Below are 25,776 nucleotides of genomic sequence, written 5' to 3' on the forward strand. Positions count from 1 at the left end.
TTCCTGGTGGCAGTTGCTGTTTTCTGACAGAAACCAGCTTGTAAGGGCAGTTGAGATGCTGTGAACGTGATCTTCTGGTAAACTTCCTCAACTTCTCTCCAAAAACTCTTTGACTAAAGCGGGAGATTGATCATCCAGACCGGTATTGACACTCCCCTAATAAGATTAACGGTCCTTTAATAAGAATTAAAATTAATATAATCATAGAATGGTTTGGATTGGAAGGGACCTTAGAAGGTCATCTAGTCCAACCCTCCTGCAAGAAGCAGGGACATCTCCAACCAGATCAGGTTGCCCCGTCCAACCTGGCCTTGAACGTTTCCAGGGATGGGGCATCCACCACCTCTCTGGGCAACCTGTTCTGGTGTTCTACCACTCTCACTGTAAAAAAAATTCTTCCTTATGTCTAATCTGGATTTACCTCCCTCTATTTTAAAACCATTACCCCTTGTCCTGTTGCAACAGGCCCTGCTGAAGAGTTTCTCCCCAAAATCGGTTTCAATTAGTATATTAGAAGGTGGGTATTGCTGATGACACACACACATCCCCGAGGAAAAAGAGGAAAAGAAGCCAAATGTTAAATCTGCCGGTAGTTTTATACAGATCTGGAGATTACAATTACAGCTAGCTCCCCTAGAGGTGGTTGTAAGCTCAGTTATTAAGAAGGTGTCTGAAACATATTACGGTTACTTCCATCGCTACGGTGGGGGGAGCTTAGTACTTCCCTGGAAGACTGACTGTGCAGGCTGATGTTGCTGTGCAGTTTTACATCTATGTTGTGCTTGCGGTCAACACCTTTGCTGATTTTTCACTTCTAATATTGCGGTATTCAGTCCTTACCAATGTATACTTATACTGAAATAAGTAACATTAGAGCAACTTAAAAGTTCACCTTCCAAAACGAACTAAAATTTAATTTCGATGCAAACCAGATTTTGATAAAGAAAAAAAAAAAAGCCATAGTTCTAGATGGGTTTACAATGCAAAAAAAATTTATTTTTTTTTTAAGTAGTAAGAAGTTGTATGCCTGTCTCTCTTCTTTCTGGTATCAGATTCGCTCATTTTTAAATTATGCTTTTCATTATCAGCTCTACAAATATTACTGCTAACTAAGGTCAACAGAAGTCTTCCTCCCTTGTACATCTTCATTAACAGGAGTGGTAGCGTGGCCCAGATTCTTTCCTTGGTTCTATTAGCGTCTGTTCACATCAGGATTATACAGCTATAATCTATTGGAAAACAATTAATTTACATGAGAAACATGTTGTCAAGAATCTAGGTCACTCAGTGTGAGCTCTGGTAGGGACATACAAAAAAAAATACAAAATCTGAGATTATTTAGGTAATTAAAATCAACAGATAGAGCGGGATTTCTTGCCAGCTAATTTGCGAATAACTGCAACTTTTGGTAATCATTCCCAATGTGGCATCTTGTTCTAAGGGGATGACTCAAGGTGTATTACTTGTATTACTTTATTTTTGCCTCCATGTTCTTCACATTGATCAAAAAAGTGTACTTGCTTTCCCTCAGAGGCCCAGTGAGTCAGGTAATTTTAGTTAATCACCTGAAAGCTAGCATTTTTGAAGTACGAGTGGCAATGATGCTCCTTTGTCACAGTGACCATCTCTCTCCGTGTCTCACAGCAATGCGGGAAGCAGCGCTGAAAACCTGCTCCTACCTTTGCTTGCTTTAAAAATAGAGCTGCTGTAGTGACTCAGACATGCTTGACCATCTTGTAGAGCACAAGGAAACAGAGAAAAAGCAAGAGACAAGATGGAGTTCAAGGGTGTGAGGAGGAACAGAAAGGCGGGTGCATGGCGCTTATGAGCACAGAAGAGAGAGAAGCGAGTCAGTCAAGAGGTGAGCCTAGAGAGCAAGAGGGAGAAACAGCTAGAAAATTAAGACTATAAATATTACAAGACAAATTGGGAAAAAAAAAAAGAGAGAGAGAGAAGTAAATATGAAAACAAGCCATCCTGTTGAGGAGAGGGGCAAAGCACATTTTGGGGTTGGGTTTTTTTGTTTTGTTTTGTTTTCTCTTTGTTTATGTCAGTCTTCTAATTAAGTCAGTACCTAAAAGAAGTAGGTATAATACCTTTATAATATGTTGGATTATTCCACAGTGACAAATTCCCATTTTTTTTAAAAACTCCCACAACACAAGGTTTTTTGGTTGGTTGGTTGGGGTTTTTTTTGGTAGAAATAGAAATGTGTGCAGCTATAGATCTCAATAGTTTATTTTACAAAAAAAAAAAAAGTACAGTCTCTTTAAGGTACACTATTTAAATTCACTGTGGGGATCAAGTAAAAGTAAAGATATTTTATTTAGAGACCTCAAGGTTTTTGGTTGACAGTATTAGAGATTATTTTTGTCTCTTTAAATGTCATCTTTTATTAGTTCTGGGCAGATCAGCATTTCACAGAGCAGCAAGGTTCATCCTTGCACAAAGAAAGCAACATACAAAGAGCTGTAAAATATGTAGAGAAGCCTGGGAAAATATTTCAATGTGGTTTGCAGGTGCACTTTTTGGCAGAAGATACTGTGTAAGTATGGTCAGAAAATGTCTCCATGAGTTTGAAAGCTCATTTATACTTCTTTGCTGCCTCAGTTGAGCAAGCTGAAAATAGTTGCTAGATCAGGTAAATCCTCAGGCTCCTGTAGCCCTGTGGCATATCTTTAGAGAAGGGTTTTGCTGTTACGCACACATGCTGCTGGTCATACCTGTAGTTTAATCCATGCTTAGTTTATGTCACCTTGACCTGAATCCCACCTAGCAGGATAGAGGCCAAGTGGGGAATTAGTGTTGGGAATACAAGCTGTGTTCAGCCTCTGAGTCAGCAAAGCCTGAAAGTGTCCAAATAGTTTCATCATCTCATACAATTGCGACAGAGATGTCTGTGACTGAGTAGCGTGCTATTTGTGGTGACAAGTTAAAACGATACATTGTTGTGTGTAGATTGCCTGAGAAAAATAGTATTTTTGGCATTGCAAAATCAGAAGATGAAATTGCTTTTAAGTGCTATAGGGCTGTGATAAGAGTGTTCCCAGTTAAACTCAGAGGGTTTTTTACTGTTGAGCTCAGCAGAGCTGAAATGTAGTTGTTAGCACATGGGACACCAGTCGATACAAGGCATGAGGCCGTTTATGAAGCCATTGCTCAGGCAAATGTGTTGCATGGGACTGCTGATTATACAGCATTGTGTTCTCTACTTTTTCTGTTCAGCATGTGCATAGAGTTACCTCGTGCTTATAAATACTGATCTTCTGCGTCCTTCCCCTTTAACCATGTGTCTGTGGCTATAGGGAAAAAGGATGTTTCCCAGACCAGTACCAACTTATTAAAATGGTATTCAACAGAAAATTATAGAGGGAATTTATTGGGCTACAAGATTTCATATTTATGTATATTGTTCTCCTACATTACAGGCTTCAGTCCTGACTCCGCTTTCATATCCATCAGATTGACCCCATTCTAGCCACATTAACTAAAGAGTTTTTCCAAATTAACACACACAGATGGGTAGAATCACACACTCACCAACTGAAGGGATCACGACTACATCAAATGCAGGCTCAGTTTCTGTCAAAAAAGTGTGTCGACGCTTCTTTCAGCAGCTTAGCACTGGCCAGCTTCAAGCTTGTCCTAGGAGTTCAACCTCTGTGCATTATTTCTATCTGAATCTGGTAGGCTGCACATAAAAGGTAACATAGCATCGATCCACTAAGCAGCTTCACAGAACTGATGGGTTGTCGCCTAAGTCCACAAGTCCAAACATGAACTGAGGAGGATACAGCGTGGAAATTTCTCCTTTCAATTACATCAGCTCTGTGCTGGTTGCCATGGGGGGCAGAACCTGCCGCTTGATTGCTGTACTCTTCCACAGTAGCACAAGTAGAGCAGCGGCACACGTGCATTTATTTGGGAAGCGTTTATCACTAAGTTTAAATTGCATTGCTAGCAGTGTCTGACCTAGCTAGGTCAAAGCAGGTTGTGGTGTGTCTGAATGAGTTGCAGTGTAGCAGCAGATTAAGTCTTGGGTGCTTTCACATGGTTTCTGGCACATTTTTACAACTTTGGTTCTCAGAGATATTGAGGGCACCAACACAAAGTATTTTCAGTGTTCACTGCTGGTAAGGGTTATTTGCTTCATCCAGTGATTGCTAACATTGTACTTGGCTAGGAGTAATGCTTCTCTTTCTGTGCTAAGGTGAACAGCACTGTTGTATTTTCCTCTCTGCCTTCCGTTTTTTGGAAGCTGAGTTACCAGGGTGTGTTATACACTCTTCAAAGCCAGAGTTATGAACAACTGAGAGAACTGATGATGAGTGAGATGGTGAGATGCTTTTTTTTTTTTCCACATCTGCTTTGCTGGTGCGTTCACAGGAGTTACTCAGCCCAAGCCAGAAGTGGGTAAAAGTTATCAGCAGCTGAGGGGGAACCTGCTGTTTGTGAATGGAGTTGGCCTTAATATAGACTGAGTTCCAGGCACCCGCATGAAACTCAGCATGACAAGACTTTGGAAAGTCTGCAGGTGACATTGGAGCCACTGTATGCCAGTTCCTCGAATAGGAGGAAACAGGAAGTACAGCATGATTGCAAAGCAACACGCTGTTACTGCACTGTTTCTATTCTGTTCTTGGTGTAAAAATAATATAATTCCCAATGGCTGCCAGTGCCAGCTGACAAGACCTCGGCTTTGTGAAAAAGAAATGCAAATATTTTGCCTTATGTCAGCTATATTAACTCTTAGGTATGTCAGTATTCCATTTTTGGCACATGTGGCCAAGATTTCTGACAATAATGTGAAAACTCAGCTTAGGTTTCTAATTCAGTTTTCAAAAAAAGTCCAAAGCGAGTCCAGCTGCTTGGCACAATAGCATCACATTGCATAGCATGTTCACATAAGCTCTGGAGAAGAGCAATGGTGACACCCTCTTTGATCTTTGCAGTTTCACCATGTCATAGCTGTAAATAAAATTCAAATTACCAGTTTTTGTCAAAACCGCGTCAGAACAGAATGCTCAGTTTCATCAGTATTTTAAAGCTGGGACTTACGCTCAATTGAGTAACTTTGCCACTGCCAATTGAATAACTTTGTTACTGACAAAGAAAAACTAATAGGGGTTTGCGTGCTAAGACAGTAAGTTTAAGAAAAAATGTTAATCATCAAATACGTGTAAATATTTTTATTTTAAAAAATGTTAATGGCATCTTAGAGGCAGTCATGACTACACAACAAAATATACAAAAATTACATTTTTGTAGTTGCATCTTTCCACAGTGCTGCACAAAATGAAAATGGTGTGAGAAACAATTGTAGATCACACACTGAGACAATTAACTTTAGTCAATAAAACCAGACAATTTTTGATACACCTCGGTACTACAGACCAGGGTTCACTGGGTAAAAAGGAAAGGTGGCTTTGTGCAAAACTTTCCAACAACAGTACAACTTAATATGCTAAACATACAGCAAATCAACCGTACAAGACAGTCGGACTAGTCATCATGCAGTCTTTATATACAGCATCATCTCAGTTTGCTTTTTCAGGGAAAATAAGCAATCCCATTAACTAAAATTAAACTTTTCTTAGTCTTTCACTGCTGTAATGTAAAACTGTTTGCTTCTTTCTGCTGGATTCTACTCAGCATCAGAGAGACCACTCAAACTGTATCTGAAAACAAGCCTTTTATAATCTCTTGCATTTTAAAGGGCAGCAATACAATTAATTAAAGGCCATGTTCTGACATGATAGTAAATGAAAAAAGCAGATAAAGATTTACTTGATTAAAAAAGAGGAGAGTAAACTTGCCTGATTGCTATTCCTAGATGGACTTTCAGAAGTGATTAAATTCTGTTATCCAAATTAAAATGTTTAATTACATCAATCTGTGTTTACCTTCTGTTGTGCCATTGAATCCAGAAGAAAAATGTCTATATCACAGTGGAAAGAGGCTTGGTTTCCAAACCGCACATATAAACCACAAGATTCTGTGGGCTGGTTGTTTGTTTTTTTTTTGTTTCCCCTCCACACCCCCCTCCCCCAGTTTCTTGTTCATTGATTTTAACGCCAGAAAGCACTACTTGTGATTATGCAGTTGACTTTGTATCAAACATAAGGTTTGAACTGATTCCTCTTTGAACAGCAGCATTCAACTTTAACTTCAAATGAATGCTGAAGCACTTGTTTATGTTATTCAGTAGCTAATAATTAGCTTGTGACCCTTATGATTACAAAACTGAAGCTTATGCTTACACTGAATTTGTCTAGCTTCAACTTCTAGTCAGTGGATCATGTTTTTCCTACAGAAAATTCCTTCACCTATTGAATTTCTGTTCCCCTGATAAGCAGTCATTTGTTCAAAGAAAACCATTGGTTTAAACGTCCTTCACATAGTGCAGGTTTCAGATCTATAGGCGATGGTCCTGCAGCAGAGGCACTGCATAACACAAGCATTTTGATCTTAAACTAAAAAGCAGTCAGATTTAACAGTGCTGCTCTAAGAATTCAGAACAAGTAGACATCACAAGAGTGCAGTAAAATGAGAAGCTGCACGAACATATAGAACGTAAAGGAGAAGGAATCTAAACTGGGTCTCATTCAGTGCTGTCAGTGACTAACTGGATGTTTGACAATAACAGAGTTGTAGTGGAAGCTAGTGAAGGGATCTATTATACAAGTTTTAGACAAAACCTAGTTTAGACCTGAATGCTGAAATGGGAGAGATCAGGAAAATTGTGCTAACCTTCATGAGAAACTATATCTCCAGAAACCTCTGAGCACATAAGCTGCCAAAAGCCTATAGAACAGGTATTAACGTCTAACTGAAAGGGTTTTCAGTTGCAGAGCTACTGTCAAAGTGAAGTAATTGACTACCAGGCTGCACCAAGCTGAAAAAGCCACTGTCTGGCAACTTTTTGTTGAGTGGGAGTGTTTTAGAGGCTCATGATGAGTAAGTGTAAGGAGTATACTAAGAACATCTAATGTGTTGTATGAGAACATAAAAGCAAACAATATCCTGACAGAACATGGTTAGTTGATTGAGAAGCTGAACAATTCTCATTAAGTTCTCATTAAGAAAGGTCTTGCAACTGTTTGGGATGGTGTAGGCATACATAGCAAGCCCAGCTCTGACTGCAGGACACTCATAAAATCCTAGCCTAAGCAGTGGAAGCGATGCTGATACCAAAGTTAGTGGCCAGGCATCAGCCCTGGCTAGCCCAGCCACCAGCCTGTTCTTGATCTTGGGTACAGACACAGCTGGCTAGCCTGTACTACCACATCCTGTGCTGTTTGCATCTGTTCCTTGCAGGCAAAAGCTAGAAAGAACCTTTCTACACTGAAGCTGCCCCATCTAGGCTGCCCAGAGTGCAGTTCTAGAGGCAGCTAATGATTCACTGCAGCAGGGAAGAAAAAGGCTCATCTCTCCCTTTTTGTCCCAGCTTCGCAGTCCAGAGACCTTTTCATCAGCCCTTTAAGTCTCTAGATGTGGAGAACTATCCACCTTGTTTGCTATTTTTTCCTTCGAGTCTAGTGAGCTAACATGACCACGGCATATGGAAGACTGCAACACACACCAGTGTCAGCACAAGGTAAGAAATAGGAGGGTGAAGGCAGGAGGGAAGACCTCCCTCCCCTTTGGGTGGCCTTCCACTTGGCAGAACTCCTGGAACTGCAGTCTTACTCAGTGCAAAACTGTAACAGTTTCACCCAAAAGCAGGCTTTTGCCCTTAACTTTTTTTTTTTTAAATATACATTTCTTGATGCATACCACATTCTCCAGTGATTTAAATCCAGCGGGGAAAACTACCTAGAGAAGTGCCGTGCCTATTTACCAATTAGAGTAGTTTTAATTTGCATGCAGCCTTTACAGCTTCTTCTGTGTCCTCTGCCAGATATAAAGCCAATATGGAAACACAAGACCCTTCTGTTTCCAATTTGGACCCAGTCAGGTTCTATCAAGACAGTGAGCAATCTTTGAAGGCCCATTGATTTTATTCAGCACTGAGGTCATCTTCCAGGGCTGTGTTAGGATGCCCTTGGAGCAGAAACCTTCACATCCCCAAATTGTACCATACCAACTTCCTTTGTTATAAGAAAAATGACTAACCTTTTTCTACCTGACCTTGAGGCCAGCTGACATGACATTTTTAACTATATAACTACAACTGGGAGGATTATCTCTTTAAACATATAACCATGCAACAGCCAAAGCAGTTTTTCTTACATAAAAATTAACATGTGGTATTTTTTTCTTGCACATCTACGCTTTCGAACCCATTTAACAAAATGCTAGACAAGCAGTGTTCTCTCAACTGGCCAAACCAGGTGGCTGTATAAAATGAAGAGAAGAATGGAGATTACAATAAAGATGGCAAGAAAACACCATGAAGAGTCACAGCTTTCTGAGGATCAGTACCAGGACTCTTGTTTTATTGTAATGGGTGTATAACCTTGTGGTCTACAGAAATAAGGGGAATAAAAAAGTCTAGGGCCGCTTAGTTAAATGGGTGGTGAAATTTAGGAAGACGCTTCAGAAAGGAAGGGACCCTGAATAGAAGCACACTCACTGGCTACAGAAATGGAAAGTACAGACTATAAAAAGGACATTATATGCCTTTTCAAAATGGAGATCGGAACAAATCACATTAAAACAGTGGAAAAGACCAAGAGGATCTCAGGACACACCAAAAGGTCATAAAAATAAACCAAGGGAAACTCTTTCTTGTGATGTAAAGGCCGGGAAAGAGCTGCTACTTTTTTTCCTTTTAATCTTTTTAACATTGTGGAAGGGACCTCCCTGTGAAGATAAGTTTATGAGCTGCATTAGTGGAAGCAATCTCCTCTGTTTATGAGCTGCCTGTAAAAGGAGGCTAAGCGCAGGTATTTGGAAGGTGGGGGTGAAGGCCTGTTGCAATGCACACATACAGTCCTGAAATGGGTTAAAAAACCACGAGAAGAAAGGTCTCCCTGAACTGAACAGCAGGCAGGAGCCCATGCAACAACTAAGACAGAGAAGTTTTATACACAATAGCTCTTTCCTTCTTCAGGGGATATCAGGAATATAAGGGTAAAGGCAAAGAGGAAAATTAAAACAAAACCAAAACCAACCTAACCTAAAATATTAAGAAAAATGTACCTATAAAAAGAATTCTTCCTGACACAGCCAAGGATAAATCAATTGATAAGTTTGGGCTTATCAATTGGTCCTCTCAGCAGGACTTTTGCGTTCCCCTCCACCTCCCCCTGAAGATGAGGCAGGGCTGGGTTAGGATAACATGGGTGTGCCTGATCTGATCCATTTCCGGTGCCTGTGAGCCAGCACAATCCTGCCTGATTTCTCTGTTCACAGACATAGCACAGATAAAGACTTCTTTAATGATTTTTAAAGTGTTTTAATTGAATTTTCCAAATGCTGAGTCATATAATTATTTATGCAGTTAATCTGGTCCTTCCTTCAGTCCCTGAAGCCACAAAAAGTAACTGTATTCACTGTTAATCCAATCATGGGAAGATGTCAGAGTTCTTCCCCTACTTCCCCTCTCCCCCCTACTCCCTTTCCTCAGAATAAGGTTTTCTCAATTTCTACACCAACTATTGCACTTGATTAGAAACAAATACACACATCGAGTAATCCCCCCCCCATAAAACCAGCCTAACAAATACTGCAACTGAAAATAAAAATAAAATCTGTCATGACAATTATTTTCAAAGTAAGCAACACTGAACATCAAATAACTGGAGACGCTGTCTTTTTGTTGTTGTTGTTTAATGGAGGGTGGAGAATAATTCTGGTTGTGGTGGTTTGGTTTGGTTTTTATTAAAGATCTTGTTTTACATCATGGCTAAAATCCAAGCAGATTTCAGGGAAATCATCTTTGCAGTTCTTAAAACAAGCAAAATAAATGTAAGTAAGAAAACAAAGCCAAACCTGTCTCCAAGTAGTGGTACTGTATGCTAATACATTATATTCAGGAATGTTTGTCAAGAAAGTCTGCACAGTGTTTGTATATTTACAGAAATTTAACTCCCTGCTCCCCTAAGGACCTGTTCCCTCATGCTCCTTCCATATTCCTTAATCTGACACACAAAAAAAGAGAAATCCACAGTACCCAGAGTCCCACCACCTCTCTGCTTTGCATTCAGTTAGAGCACCCCAAGGAGTCAGTGCTAACAAAGGCTAACATAAATGTTGCCTTTCTCTGTACTCCTTTTTCCTTGCAGGTTGCAGGGCTTGGAGCAAGTGAGTGCTTTGGTCTGCATGACAATTTACCCACTGGTTACTTGCTTCTTTACTCCTTTACAAAGTGGCCTGGAGATCTTGGCATTCAATACAGTTTATCTTTGGAAGTCTTATGCCACATTTGCGTTTTCCGAATGTGATAAAGAACAGTGCCGGGACAGAACAACCGCTGACTGTGGTTAATAGTCATCACTGGTCTAACTGACAAACAATAAAACTCTCTGCAAAAGGTTACTAGCAGAAGCATCAAATTTTGCCAGTCCTGAAAACTAGAAACCCCATACACAGATACTCATTAATTTAGAATCAAGAACTATTAATACATATGACTGTATAATTTGGCTAATCATTCTAGTTGGATTCAGAGAGAAAATGAGTTTTTTAGTCTAACAGAGCTCAAACATTGTGGTGCACTCCCTCCTGATCACACTCTTTGCACTCCAGTCTAGTAAAAAGCACGCCTGACAGTTGCAGTTGCTTGGATCCCTCCCAGAGCATCATACCAGCTTTTGTGGGTGTGGGCTTGTAAAGTGGAAAACCCATTGGATTAAGGCAGGAGACTGACATAAGTGAACAGTGCATCATAGACATGGTCAGTTAGACACAACTGGATTGAACAGGCAAGTGACTGCCAGCAAGTATGCATTTACGTATTTACACCTTAAAGTCCAAGAGTCTTTGTAGCCTTCTCCATCTAGTCTGCACATTTAAACTGACAAAAAATAATTTGTATACATATTGCACTTAAAAAACAGGGAGGGGAAGAAACAAACACACAAAAAAAGAAAGCAGCCAGACCAGCTGCTTCATCTTGGTATAATCATCCTTTCTATGGCACAAATGATATGATCCCAGTTTTTACAAAATATTGCCAGCAGGGTCACTGCAAAAAAAGTGCAGATGATATGAAAACGGCTCTTCATCATAGGAGCAATGAACTTTGCAATAGTAGAAACGCACACTAAGATGACAGTCATGAAGGCCAGGATAACGTTTATACATTTCCCCAGGAGCACTTTGGCATTAACTGTTTCAGACTGCTGTGCTTGCTGCTCTTGCTGATGGAGCTCCAGCTTTGAAACCCGGGTCTGGCATGATTCCAAGGCTTCCTGGAGACAAGAAAACAAGAATTAGGGCAGCTGTATTTCCATACACCACTTTTCCCATTTTAGCTGCAGAGCCATCCATCAGCTAGATTAGAAGTGCCATTTATTACAGTCTCCTGAAACTTGAATGAACCACCAACTTATTAAAAAATAAATGTACATATATATCTGCATGTGTGTATCACTGCCTGCTCAGGTATAATCAAGTCTGACAACACTGTCCAAAATGAGGTTTTTACATTTTTCATGCTTGAGAAAAAGTATCATAATTCTAAAGTTCACAACAGATAATGTTTCCTGCATATACTGATGAGATAAAAGTACTGGGAAAGCTGTTGCCATAGCAACTTTCCCTGCATTAAACCAGTATCAAAGTTAGTTTCTTTGTATATGCTATAGAAAACAGTAGGGTAGTACTGGCTTGCTGTGATACTAAATAATGTACTTGGCAACTCGTACCATTTAGTTTATACCACCTCTCTGGTCTACATTACTTTTTCTCTCAAAGCCACCTCTTGTACAGTGCCAGGTTTGAGTCCTCAGTGACTGCCTTCTCCCTCTGTCAGAGTGAAGGCTCATTAATCCATACCCCAAGTGGGCAGCGTGCAGTGGAGAAATCTGTGGTGATGCTTTTATGGGATTCTCGCTCTCACATGATGATATATTCTGCTTCACATCTTGTTCTGAAGAAAGTAGGCTTTTCTGTTCTGCTTGAGGGTGGACTTTAGTCTTTGAATAAAATGGTTCCTAAGTCACTGATCCCATGCTTAAGCCCTCTCAAAGCGAAACAGAAAAATTTCCAACTGCCTCACTTACTTGCCAAAATACCACTTTTTGCTAGAATTGGGATTTGAGTACCACTATGTAACACAGTGCAAGGCTATAATTTATTGAGTTCAATCAATATGATGTAACTTTTTACCACTGTGTAAAAGGGAGAAATTATGCTCCAGCATCCCTACTTCCTTTCCCCAGTCTCAAATTCCAAATATTTCCCTTGCACTGGCAGGAGTGCTCACCTGATCACATAGTAAGCCAACTCAACCCAATCCTCCATGTAAAAACAAACAAAACCAGTGCACATAGAGTTGTTATCTTTCTTTTGCTGGGTCAGTTCTCTGTTGTTTCAGCAAGTTGTGACCAGCCAGGCATCAAAGTCAGGACAAAATGTACAGCACAGCACCTTACAAAAGGCTGCTTCCTTTCACTATTCTAGGAATTAGTAGTAGTGTAGAAGACAGTTCACGGGTAGCACAAAGTCCCTTAGGGTTCATGCATGCTCTCCACTACACACTAAAGAACTTTCCTGGTCCTTCTTCCACTCTGACCTATTCTCAAATCATCTCATCCTGCTTCAGAGAAAGACCAGCTGCAAAAGTCTGATACCTGCAATTCTGTATTGAGAGGCAGAGCAAGTATTTTAAAAATGATCTGCCCATCCCTTAGGGACAGAGTGCTCCGAAATTAGGTTGTTACTTAAAATATCCACAGCTTAAATGCTTTTACTCTGTTTTAGCTTATTTGCCAAACCCCTGAAGAGACAAGTTTAAACAGGCTGAACTGTACAGAAATAAAAGAAACAAGGCTGTATCCAGGTAGCACTTCAATTCGTTTTAGAAGTCTCTGACACTGCTCCAGGGTTCTGCTAATGAGTTAGTGAACAATTCACAGACCTTCTGCTACAGAACTTGGGTTTCATTCAGTTTTTATATCCTCAAGATGCCTTCATAAAAAGGAGTCCTGCACGAGACCTCTCTTCTTTAAATCTACAAAGGAACCTGTGATACGCTTAGATTCAGTACTGTCCCTTTCCCACTCTGTTCCCAGGAGTTTCCTAACTCTCACACCAATCAGCGAACCGTGTGATTGTCCTGCTGCCTGTACTTTATCCGTTTAGAAATGTGACCACAGGTACCAGACAGGTCTTTTTTTTTTTTTTTTTTTTTTTTAAACCATCCAAGCCAATACAAAGACAGTCATTCCTCAGTTGTCAGTGAATTTAAACCTAAGCTAAGGCAAAACAATGTTTTCACCTTTTTCACCATTTGCTCAGACTTTGGGTAGAAATATTATGCGTTATATAAATGCTTATATTGTACATAAATATTCAAGTATGTAACTGCATGCTGTCAGGACAAATTTATAGACATTATTACTGGCTTTTGATTGAAGCCAGACATGACTACAACTGATCACTGAGTGAACACACTCAACAGCTTTGATTATAGGGGCTCTTGTGATCATGGATTAAAACACTTAAATTGTAACTGGCAAATTTATAAGCCTATTTATCAATTAGCTCTCTTACTTTTTACCTTAAACTCAATTTATAATAAGCCTTCCCAGTGATATGACTAGATATCAGAGAAAGTCTGAGGCAAGAGGTTTGTGTTAGGACATTGTCAAAAGTGGCATTTTACACAATACAAGGAGACTCAATTCCTTCCTCCTCTGGTGCAAGAAATTAAAACAGGCCATTCTTCATCCAGAAGTCTGCCTAGGCTATATTGTCAACTCCATCAGACAAAATTCTGAATCCATTGAAACAAACTGAGAATGTCACCAGTTTAAATGTGCTGGGCTTTCACCTTAAAACAGACAAAACATAGGCTTAAATCTTTCCTCAGTATCCTTATATACAAAGATGCAGAAAGAGGCAAGTGTTTTAGAGTACAAGATTTCTACAAAATGTTAAAAGCTTATGATAAAGGGGGAAAAAAAAAAAAAAAGTACCTGAACATCTCGTGATCGCTCATATGCCTGATACGCCACTTTCTCCTCTATGCTGGCTAGCTCTTGTTTCAAGTTTGCTGTCTCATGTTGATGAAGATCAGTGAGATCATTTAACTGGTCTTCCAATCTTTCATATCTTATTAGGAAAAAAGGTCTAAATTTAGTGCCTTTTATTCAAGTAATGCTAAGTCATGAAAACAATTACACATTTTAAAAGGTAATTTTTCTCAGTGTACTATGGATTAATCTGATTGGCATTACAGAGTACATAAAGAAATCAGTAAAAACTTTGGAAACTCTCCATTAGCATTTATTCAGCAAACTGAAAGCCTTTTTTAAGTGTTTTTTTTTGCTGGCAGTAGGTGTTAAAAAGCAAATATTTGTACATAATTGGCAAATTATATGAACTATAAACAGTGGCTAAGGGTATCCAAGTCACATTTTTCCGTTTCTCACTCTTCATTTAGAGCAGAAGATATGGTTTCCTAAATAAGCTCGAGCCAGTTATCAGCTTACCAATAGTAAAAGTAAAAATATGTTCGCTAGATCACCTCTTAAACACAACTGAAAGGTCCTGCCATTCATGTACAGCCTGTTCTGGCATGTTTCCGCACGGTAAACCAGTTCAACTAAACCATCAGGAAACTAGAAGGGTTTTTTTTGAGTTTGTAACGTGATTCAACACACAAACAGGCAAACACTGCTGTCGGCACAAAAATGGAAGAGGTAAAATTGTCTAGCTGTGAAAATGGTGGGAGTAGGCTTGAGATCTTAACAGCAGTAAGCTGTCAGAAAAAGCTGTTCTGCCTTCTCTTGAAAGCAGGAGAGTTCAGTAGGCTATTTGCTCTGTGCTTTCTTCCCCAATGTTACCACCTGATATCTAGTCTTCCCTTGTATTTCAAGAACTGTAAACAAGGGAAGCATTAAATATTGCATTTCATACTGAGTTTCTGCCCATTAATGTAGTAAAGACATCAAGAACCAACACTTACTTTACAAGTAATATGACAAATGGGATATAGGTACAGCAGGTGCAAGCCCTCTGTAGAACATATCTCATTTCTCACAGTGGATGATAAAGGAATTAATTGCCAAGCAACAAATGCAAGAGGAAGTTGTGCTACTGCACTTAAAATTACATTTCACAGACGTGTGTTACACCAGGGTACAAAGTGACATTGCATCCACAAGACAGCAATGTGTCTGAAGTATTTGGACAAGGTAGTCAGGACTAAAGGGTATACTTATCAGCTGTAAGTCAGCTCTGCTACACCGTAGACCGATTAGCATTTTCAAGTCACAATAGATCAGAATCCTTAGACAAGTTACAAGACAATTGGTATCTCCTATATGCAGTGTTCACGTAATACAATATGTCAGATGAAAGAATCTTCTGACAAGCCTTCAACAAAAGGCAAAGAACTAACACGTCATTTGATAGGAAATATTAATGTTCTACATGTATTTTCAGTTATTGGGAGAAGTGGAACACTTTGGTATGAGATATTGATTGGAATTATTTTTTCCTCTTGCTTCTGAAGTATGACACACACAAGCACCCACCCATATTTACACTTTCCAAATAGCTTCTATACCCATTCAAAAGTCATTTCAAGAGAACAGTTAAAAAAAGATACCTATATCTTTCCTCTTGTAACATCTGAGAAATAAAGCCATAGTCTCTTTTAAATTGTGTTTTTAAATTCTCAATATCATCAGCTAATTGGGACTGCGTCTCCTTGATTTCCCTTAGTTCCTCCAAAATCATGGAAAGCTTTCCTTGGCTGTCCAGGGTACTTGCCACAGTAGGACCAAAGGAAGGATTCCCATTACTATCTGCTGAGCCAGAGGTCCCGCTTGAGCATTCATCATCACTAACATATTTTGGTTTGGCAACAATAGTGGCACTGCCCCCATACGTTCTAGAACTTGTTTCTGGCCGAAATTCATCCAAGGTATTTTTGAGATGAGCAATGTTGTCTGCACTACCAAATTTGTTTCGAATCAGGTTTGCAAACTCTCTAGACTTGTTGAAAACAAAGACAGGTGGTGTTAAAGAAACACCTGGCACACTTGACTTGCTGCTCTCTGTTCCATGTCCAGCGGGACGAGGCTTTCCATGCTGAATATCTTTCAAGTTATCTTTGGAAGTATCCTTAGTAGTTTTGGAAGATCCATTTTGCTCAATATCCTTGAGCTTTTTGTGATACTGTTCCAATTTCTTCTGTAGCTGGGCAATGGAGTGGGCAGACTTCTGGTTCTTTTTCTCAAAGACTTGTTTAATGCGCCCAGCTTGTTGCTTGTCCGCACTATTTACCAGTTTCAGGTACTCAGCCACGTTTCCATCTCGAGCTGTTTGTTCAACTTTAATTTGTTCTGTAACTTTGAGGATTTTCTGTTTCAAGCTATCTGCACTGAGTTTGACTTTGTGAAACTCTAGGACCCCATCTGGTACATCAAAGTTCAGATTAGTGTCAGAGCCTCCACGGCGAATGTTAAGTGGTAAACTCAGGGTATTCATGTCATGTCTTTCCACCTGAAAGAGAAAAAAAAACCAACAAAAACCAAACATTAATGGAATTTGAATTTTACTTTTTAAAATTCAACTTTCAGCTTCCTTTTCTGCATGTAATTATAACAAATACACAAGTACTTGTAGCTTATAGTAAAAAGCTTATAGTTTAAAGTAGCTTATAGCAGCAAATTAGAATGAACTTTTCTTTGCAATTAAGAAGCCTTTTTCTCAAATTCCCTAGGTTGAAACAGCCCAAGGAACTGTCTGTCTTTATTTAAAAAGCAGCAAGATGAATTAGAGCAAAAATTATTCAAGTATACAGTTTTTCAGAATCATTTACAGTTATTCACAAAATCAGAAAAACATTTAGTTAGAAAAGGCTCCTAAATATATTGCTTAATATTAAGAGCTTCAAAGAGATCATGACTGAAAATTACTCCATCTTTCTCTTAGAAATGGTCAAACACCGACAGAGATGTAAACACATTTTTCCCTTTACAGCAGTGTTATACTGCTCAGTATATTTTACCAGGTTAATGTCCAGTTTTGATACATGCTCCTCCTATTCAAATTTGTCACACGTTTCAATATTTTTGCACAACTGACTGAAAGTTCTTGGAAATTTACTGCATGCTTCAGCAGGAAGCAGCTGCTAGTTTTTAGTGCAGAGAGCATAGAGAAAGAATGGGCCCACATGTGACTATCCACGCTTCATGAAGACGCTCAACAACTTGATCTGCTGTGGCTAGGTCTTTTTAAAGAGCAAATTCACTGAGAAAAACTCAGGAAAGAAAACTGCATTCACTCAAGTGAATAAGATCCATACACCTTAACAATGCTCTCAGGAAGCGTAACAAAAGCAAACAGGCAACTTGGTCACAACACAGACACAATAGGTTATTAATCTTTCTAAACAGAAAGGCAAGAGTCTGATACAACGCATAAAAAATATTTCCTCACATAAAGCCAAAGCCATAGGGGAGGCATGAGACAAGAATGACCTAACCAGAATAGCTTCATTCCTATTAGCCTCTGTGACAAAGGTGATACATTTCATTAAAGCTGCTACAACATCATAGCTATAGAGACTGCTTAACAAACGCTCTAGCCATAATGGGTTTTCAGAGCTTTAACACCAGAGGGAACTGATACAACTGCTCAGGCAAGACCATTGCAGAGAAAGGGCAGCTGTATTAAAGTATCTTTTAAAGACGCATTTGTAAAATCCTTTAACTACTCTTTGCTTCAAAATGCTTGAGATACTATATTAAAAGTTTGATTTCCAACTACTTGTTGGAAAATAAAAGAAGTATTTATTATTGTCTGTAATACTGAAGATCTTGCAGCAAGACCTATGCGCACATACAAGTCCAGTGATCACCATTCAATGTTTTTCTTGATTAAAAAAAAAAAAAAACCAAAAACATAAAACCATGTCGTAGTTCAGCCCCAATCAGGACCAGACTACGCAGTCTCTCTCTCACTCCCCCCACCCTCCGAGAGAATAGGGGGAGGAGATATAAGAAAAACAGCTCGAGGTTTGAGATAAGGACGGGGAGAAATCCTTAAAATTACCGTCACGGTAATTAAGCATTGCTGTAAGGTTTATTTTCACATCCTTGTACAGTTTTGATGGCTCTCCTGGAAATTCTCACCAGCATTCCTGTATTGCCCTTAAAATACAGGCTCAGGAACCAGACATGGTATCCGACAGTTGATGACATGCATCATGCACAGGGTGATCAGGAGAACTATTCTCACCTTCCGTCTATCATGATGGCTTACAAACACAGAGAGGGCAATGCAGACGTAAAATTGTACCTGACCATTTCCAGACAAAATTGTCACTGCTCCTACTTTATATTCTTATCCTTATATTACTGAGGATTACAGTACTCTTTTTTTGCTTTCTTTGCCTTTTGCTACTGCATTGCTCAGGGGGCAAACAAGGTAACATAAGAGTTCATATTCATCAACCTCTAAGAAAAAAATGGACTCTTGAAAAAGGCAAACTGAAGAGTTTTGGAGTTGACAATTTCTTCTGGAGAATATTGGTTAATGGTGACCTTTAAGATAGGCACTCTATTCCAAGGATTAAACCGGTGCTGTGGTCTAATAGCTCTACACTTTACTAGTTTGTTAAAAATAATTTATATTGAGCCATATGCTTAATTGTCAAAAAGAAGTGCAAGTAATTTTTATAAATATATAAAAATTGTGTATGATTTAATATTATCAGTCATACGTACTTCACAGAAAAATCTACTTCATTAATGAGATCTCACTTCAATATTTGCACAGATATGACACATGGCTGGCAATATATAAATTGGGTATCACCCTGTATAAAGAGTGACAGAAATCACAAACGTCAAAAATAACTTCTATTTTTATTGTTCAATGATTACAAAAAAAACCCAAACAAGTCTTAGAAATATAAGTAATAGAAAAAATAGCTTTTACAGATCATTTTTTAAAGTGGTAACACTCATAATACTGTTGTGGTAGCTAAAACACTCATTTAATATAAGCAATAGTTTGACATAGGATACCTGTATCTTTCCAAAAGCTCAAAGAAAAGCAATCAAGGCAAGTAGTTCAAAAGCTTGGATACTAGATATGCACCTCATATTGCAAATATTTCTTTAAATGGATTTACTAGGTCTGGACAAATTCAGTAAAGAGAAAAAGCTCAGCACAAAACAATAGTTTCCTGAAACAACCTAAGACATTTTTGAATAAGCTTTGGCACAAAATTATACTGTAATAAATCACCAAATTGCATATACACACAAAACTGATCCCTCACTGACGTCACTCAGGACAAGCTGCCCATACTTCCAAGAATGGGTGGGTCTATCTGTAACCTTTACACAGTCTTAAGTGTTTACTTCCCTAGTACAAAATAGCCTAAAAATATACTGTAATAATTGGATACAAGCCCAAACCAGATCCCTTCTCCCCTACGTCCTCTCCCTCACTAAAGTCTCTAGCGGTCAGCAAGGTTTATCATCATCATGCACTCTGTGCCTTCCTGGAACTTCAAGGTCACAACAGCAATAGAGATAAAAAGAACAATAGCGTCAAGGGAATAAACTTGCTGAAAGTTGCATTGCTTTTGGAGTTGAGGAAATCAATTAGCATGTGGCAAATCTACTTCTGAAATGAGTAAAATCAATCATGGGGTCAGTTCAAATTCAGTGAAGCTTAGAAAAGAATTGTGTCTAAGTACCCAAAACACTGCTAGGAGTACTGGCCCAGGACCTGGCTTCTAGGAAAAACAATTCACATATGGTTATTGGGACAGCCACAGCCGATGTTAGCTTGAAAGAAGAAATCTGGGGCTTGGAGAGACCACTGCATTCTATGGAGCAGTTCACATACGAACTTTGCTACAGTTGAGAACTAATGGTAATGTTTGTGCTGCTCAAAGAAGAGCTTTTAAGACCAGGGATTTAGGAGTGCAGCGATTCAAGCTCCTTGCCTGCATCAGAGCCAGACACCACAGATGACTAGATAGGTATCTCTCAGTGGTAAAATAACTTCATTTTGCCCCAACTCTCCTTTTTCCAAGGAGCAAGCAGATCCCTGGCTGCGTGGCCAGGCTGTTCATGCAGCCCATCCCAAGACAAAGTCCAGAGCCTTGAAAGGGCTAGCAGAATAACTGCTTGGTGCAATAAACACAAGCACGCTGCTAGGAACCCTTCATTATGCATGAACTGGCAGGTAAACTTCCTGTCTTAAATGGTAAGTGGAGAGCTGGGTAAAAGGCAACCTGCCATTCATAAAGAAGCATTCACGGCACAATAGCGCTTTGAAAACCCAATCACAGAAGCAAGGACAGGGATTTTACTGGCATCATAATGATCCACACGTTTTCTCACTTACTCTCTGCAAAAGTAATGCAAAGCTCAGATTTGCAAGCCATGCTAACAACGAGCTCGGAAGATCATTTCTTCCACAAAGATCCTGGGTGGGATCCATTTGGGAGAAAGAAATCTATAGTGAATAGCCCATCCTAGTGCAGCCCACCCTCAAGCACACATCTCATGGCTGCTCAGATGAATCACTTCCTCTGTTCCAGTGACTGTGTCAATAGCTCTACTGACAAGTGAGAGCTCAGCCACCTATGTTTGTGTGTCAAACTGAATTCTGTTATTTATTTCACAAATTTATTTTATACTCTTAAGAAATGGCTGAAAGAAGCACAGAGAAAAAGCATTTGTAATATGGAGTCATTAACAGCATACACACATTAGGCTCCAGAAAGCACACATCTTTGCATTGCCTAACTAACAGAAGCAAATCATAAAGACACAAAGCGATCTACTTACTCAAATAGGCTCACAGTATAAAATAAAGATTTTTTTTTTCTTTTTCTTTTCCCAAACAGCCTCATTACCATCACCAGTCACAGCTGTGCAAGCTAAACAAAAACTTAGGATGACAATTTAAGTCTAGCTTACAAGATGTTTAGAGGGGTATCTGATTAGTGCTTAGAAAAATAATCCCGTAAGAAACATACAAAATAGGATTAGGGCAGCTCTAAAGCTTTTAGGGGTTAGCAATAGGAACAAAAATAATCAGGAGTATTATCTTTTTGGCAAGAAGTGTACATATACCAGAAGCACAGGGGCTCCAATGGGTAAAAGAGCATGCACAGGAGGTTTTGTTACTTTTTCAGTATATTCCAAAGCAGAAATGTGTTTGGGGAGAGAATTTTATCATCTCTTTAAAATTCACTGCTCCTTTTAAAACCCACCATGCCAGCATGGTCTGGTAATTATAAAAAAAAAAAATATCAGTTGTTATTCTAAGCAACTTAGGCATGACCTCAGATATAAACTAAGCAACTAAGCAAGACCTCAGATATAGAAACCACTCCTTCTCAGGGTCAGTTTGATAGAATGATAGAATGGTTAGGGTTGGAAGGGACCTTCAAAGGTCATCTAGTTCAACCCCCCTGCAAGGAGCAGGGACATCCCTGACTAGGTCAGGTTACTCAGAGCCTCATCCAGCCTGGCCTTGAACGTTTCCAGAGATGGGGCCTCCACCACCTTTCTGGGCAACCTGTTCCAGTGTTCTATAACTCGCATCGTAAAAAATGTTTTCCTAATTTCTAATCTAAATCTACCCCCCTCTATTTTAAAACCATTACCTCTCGTCCTATCACCACAAGCCCTACTAAACAGCCTTTCCCCATCTTTCTTGTAGGCCCCCTTGAGGTACTGGAAGACCGCTATCAGGTCTCCCCGGAGCCTCCTCTTCTGCAGGCTGAACAGCCCCAACTCTCTCAGCCTGTCCTCATAAGAGAGGTGCTCCAGCCCTTTTATCATCTTCGTGGCCCTCCTCTGGACCCTCTCCAACTGGTCCATGTCCTTCTTGTGTTGGGGGCTCCAGAACTGGACACAGTACTCCAGGTGGGGTCTCACCAGGGCAGAGTAGAGGTGGAGAATCACCTCCCTCGACCTGCTGGCCACACTTCTCTTGATGCAGCCCAGGATGCGGTTGGCCTTCTGGGCCGCAAGGGCGCATTGCCGGCTCATGTTAAGCTTCTCGTCCACCAGCACTCCCAAGTCCTTCTCCTCAGGGCTGCTCTCAATCCATTCCCCGCCCAGCCTGTATTTGTGCCTGGGATTGCCGTGACCCAGGTGCAGGACCTTGCACTTGGCCTGGTGGAACTTCATGAGGTTGGCACGGGCCCACCTCTCCAGCCTGTCAAGGTCCCTCTGGATGGGGGTTTGATCACCTGTCTTTCCCTCCTCCCTTACTTTAAGCAAAAGAAAGTTTAAAATGCTTTAAAACAAACACTGTAGAAAGCAATGCCAAAGAAAGTATATACACTTAAGTTCTGGTGTTACTAGAAAGACAGCTTTTACTCTCTTGGTCTAATTTGGACAATGCCAAATAGCCATGTATATAACTTGTGACCCAAACAGCCAAGTTCACACCAATGTTGTTTTGGCTCAGATCCTGCGAACATGCTCAGTTCAAACTAGGACTATTCCAGACATAACCTTTTATCTAATTTCTAATTAAAGGACTGAACTAAGGCCAAATTAGCTAGGTCACCGCTTGTGTGTAAATAAGTCTTTAGATATGGTACTATTTCAGATTAAACCAACAATGGGAGAAGAGAACAATGGGGGGAAGAGGTAGTTTTCTGCCTCATTGCTAACATCAGCTCCTCCAAAATCCAGCAATATCCACTGAAAAGTCTCCCATGCCACGATTCACATTCAGTCCTGTTCCAGACTGTTCCACAGTATAAAATTGACATGAGCAAACCAGTTCCAATACAAACAACTTCTGTGCCTAGACACTGCAAACTTCAACAGGCCTTTATAAAAGTAAGTTACTTTCCATTTAATGTCCAGTATCCATGTTAAAAAACAAAACAAAACAAAACAAACACGCACAAAAAAACCCAAACAAAACCAAACCTGTCCTGACTAGGGAAAACAATACAGTGATTTACTAATGCTCAAATTTACTATGCTTAAGTCTCTTAAGCGGGCAAGAGGGTCAAAATACTCTCTTCTAACTTCTTAAATCAAAAGAAATGTCACTTTTATGTGTATGTTCCTTCTTACTCAGGTTTCCATAGCAATATAAAGAAATACTTGGGAGCCTCAGGTGCTACATGGGTGGTTCCATCGAGAAGCACTTATGAGAAGCTTGCATGCCCACTGAAGGAGAGTGCCGTTCACCTGACACAGATCCCTCAAAATACAGTCACTATGAATCAGTGTGGGGGTGGCACATTTTTGAAATTATACACAATTTCTTGCATCTCTTCTTCTAGACTAATTGTTCTACTTGCTTTTAGTGTTTCTAATAAGTGCTTTCCCTCCCCCTGCCCCAGCTTTTGTGAATTTTCTTCCCCTCCCATTCAATAATAGGCTCTTTTTCTAAATATGTTCAAATAGGTGGCAAGAATTAAACTTTCCAGAATACCATAAATAATCTGTGAAAAGCCAGCTGCTATACATTTGCAATTATTAAATCCTTTTCTATGAATGAGAATTTGATAAAAAGCCAGCCACATCCCTGCCATGACTAACCAATTCTCCTAGTTACAATATATGCTTCTGATTTCCCACCACTTGTGATTTAGAGTGTGCTTTCCTTCATATCACTCCACTGTCTAACTTCACATCACCAATTATCTATTTCATGTTGATAAAGCTACAACAGTTCATCTGCTCCTTCCACCCAGTTCTTTCTGTTTCAGTCAGCTCTCTTAACTTCATTGCTATTCAGACTGTTTAAGTATTTCCTAAATCCTAGCTCCTGGTACTGTACAATCATACAAGAGATTTCAGGGAATACTACTAAGTTTCTTGCCATCAGTTACAGAGAAATAACTCCCACATCTAACTTAATAGTCAACAACCAACCAGGTCCTCCTTCTCCCAAAATACAAACAATGTTAAGGAAGTGTTAAATATGTGATTTACATATCTACAAAAATCAAACCTGCAACCCAACATTGATTTTAGAAAGTCTAATTCATTACTTGTTATTGCTTTGAGCTGGCAACACTTATATAAAAACTATTTTGCAACAGGAACATTAAGACTTAACAGTAGCAGGGAACTTTATAAGTACTACCATTTAGAGATAAAACACAAAATCCAGACAGACTGGCCATCATAAGCAGGAGACCCAAGACACGGGTCTTATTTGTTTTAACCATTGCAAAACTTCCATTTATAAACAAGAGAACAATAGCTCCATCACACATAAGATCTTTTCATTTGCGTTAATGCTGCAGCAGCACATCCTGAGCATATAAACAATCACATCTTGTCCTGTACATGAACTGAGTCACTTATTCAAAGGATCTGCTTGCTTCTTCCTTTTTTCCCCCTCCTTCTCTCCACACTGGGCTGATAAAGTAAAACCTCAAAAATACGTTTCTGTTACATCAGCAGTTCTGCCTATACACAGGACATTTAGCTCATTTTTTGATATGAAGGCCTAATCAAAATATAAGATCTGCTTCACTACATTATGTGACTAACACACACAGGCTTTTAAGCAGCTTAGATGTAATTTTTCACTATTATAGTAACTACTAGAACGCTTACAGCTATGGCTTTGATCCCTCTTTAATAAGACTTCAGACATATCTGATACTCCTCTCATCTCTTAACTTTTAGATACTAGGTGCTTTAAGCTTTGCTTATCCATTAAGTTCAATAGCTGGTAGCCCTCCTTCCAGGTGTCAGCAGCAAACAAACAAACCTATTTGAACTCAGAAGTGTGCTGAACACCACAAGGTCTCTCCTCCCCACCCTTGCTCTTATACTGCAGGCTGCTCTTCAGAGAAGGATCTCAGCTTTGAAGAGCATTTCATTTCTCTCTCCATGATAACTAGTAAATCTCTTGACAAGGCAACTTTATTTTTTAAAGCTTAGTTACTTATATACACAAGCAAACTTTCACTATTTGCCACATTATGCATACGCATTTTTTTGTTCCAGACTTGATATTCAAGGCTTGTATTTGTACCTAATACCACAAATAAGCCCAAAGGCAGAGAACTGCAGGGAGATTGGGCCACCAAAAATCAAAAACTTTGGCCATACTTCATGACCATTAGTAGGCATGATGGTGTTAGGCTGATGATCTTGGAGGTCTTTTCCAAGCTTAAAGATTCTATGATTCTAAGATCTACACATACTGAAAGAAAGAAAAAAAAAAAAAAAAAAAAAAAAAGAGAAGCCCCCAAAAAAGAAGAGAGATATGAAAGGTTTTATTTTAGAGCCTATTTCATTTTAAAAAAATGTTTTAAATTACTTTTATTAACAAAACTGTATTTCATTATGCAAGATAAGGACAACTAACACTGGAATCACACAGATGCATTATTACACAGGTCATTTGTTATTCAAAAACACTGCTGCAATAATGGTATTTAAGCTACTACCCATAACCGATTAACACTTCTCTGAGTAAACTCTGGAGAAAACATCTTAATTGCAGTGCAGTAAGTGCCAAAATTCTCTACAGATTCTCAACGGATTTAAGCCTGTACCTGCTGAAGACCACAACAACAGAACTTTTAAACATTTTCTTATTTATATTTCTTTTTAAAACAGCAAAAACCTTTTCCTTTCTTTTCACTGAAGGGGCAATATAAAGCATTAGTCAACAGAACCACAGTTT

The 25,776-nt window shown here is 39.4% G+C and overlaps 1 protein-coding gene across 2 annotated transcripts in view; it reads right to left on the reverse strand.

Annotated features, from left to right (window-relative positions):
- Positions 1-9,648: 9,648 nt before the first annotated feature.
- TMCC3 (transmembrane and coiled-coil domain family 3) overlaps positions 9,649-25,776 on the reverse strand; it is a 95,479-nt gene continuing 79,351 nt past the window's right edge. For both annotated transcript variants that reach the window (XM_086740069.1, XM_086740068.1), the window contains exons 2-4: positions 15,725-16,623; positions 14,088-14,223; positions 9,649-11,357 (exon numbers count right to left, since the gene is read on the reverse strand). In XM_086740069.1, coding sequence (XP_086596195.1) covers positions 11,055-11,357; positions 14,088-14,223; positions 15,725-16,623 — 1,338 coding nt within the window. In that variant the 3' untranslated portion in view covers positions 9,649-11,054. The remainder of the gene's footprint in view (positions 11,358-14,087; positions 14,224-15,724; positions 16,624-25,776) is intronic.

This window comes from Chlamydotis macqueenii, chromosome 1 (genome assembly GCF_036417535.1).
Source record: "Chlamydotis macqueenii isolate bChlMac1 chromosome 1, bChlMac1.mat, whole genome shotgun sequence".
Lineage (NCBI taxonomy): Eukaryota > Metazoa > Chordata > Aves > Otidiformes > Otididae > Chlamydotis > Chlamydotis macqueenii.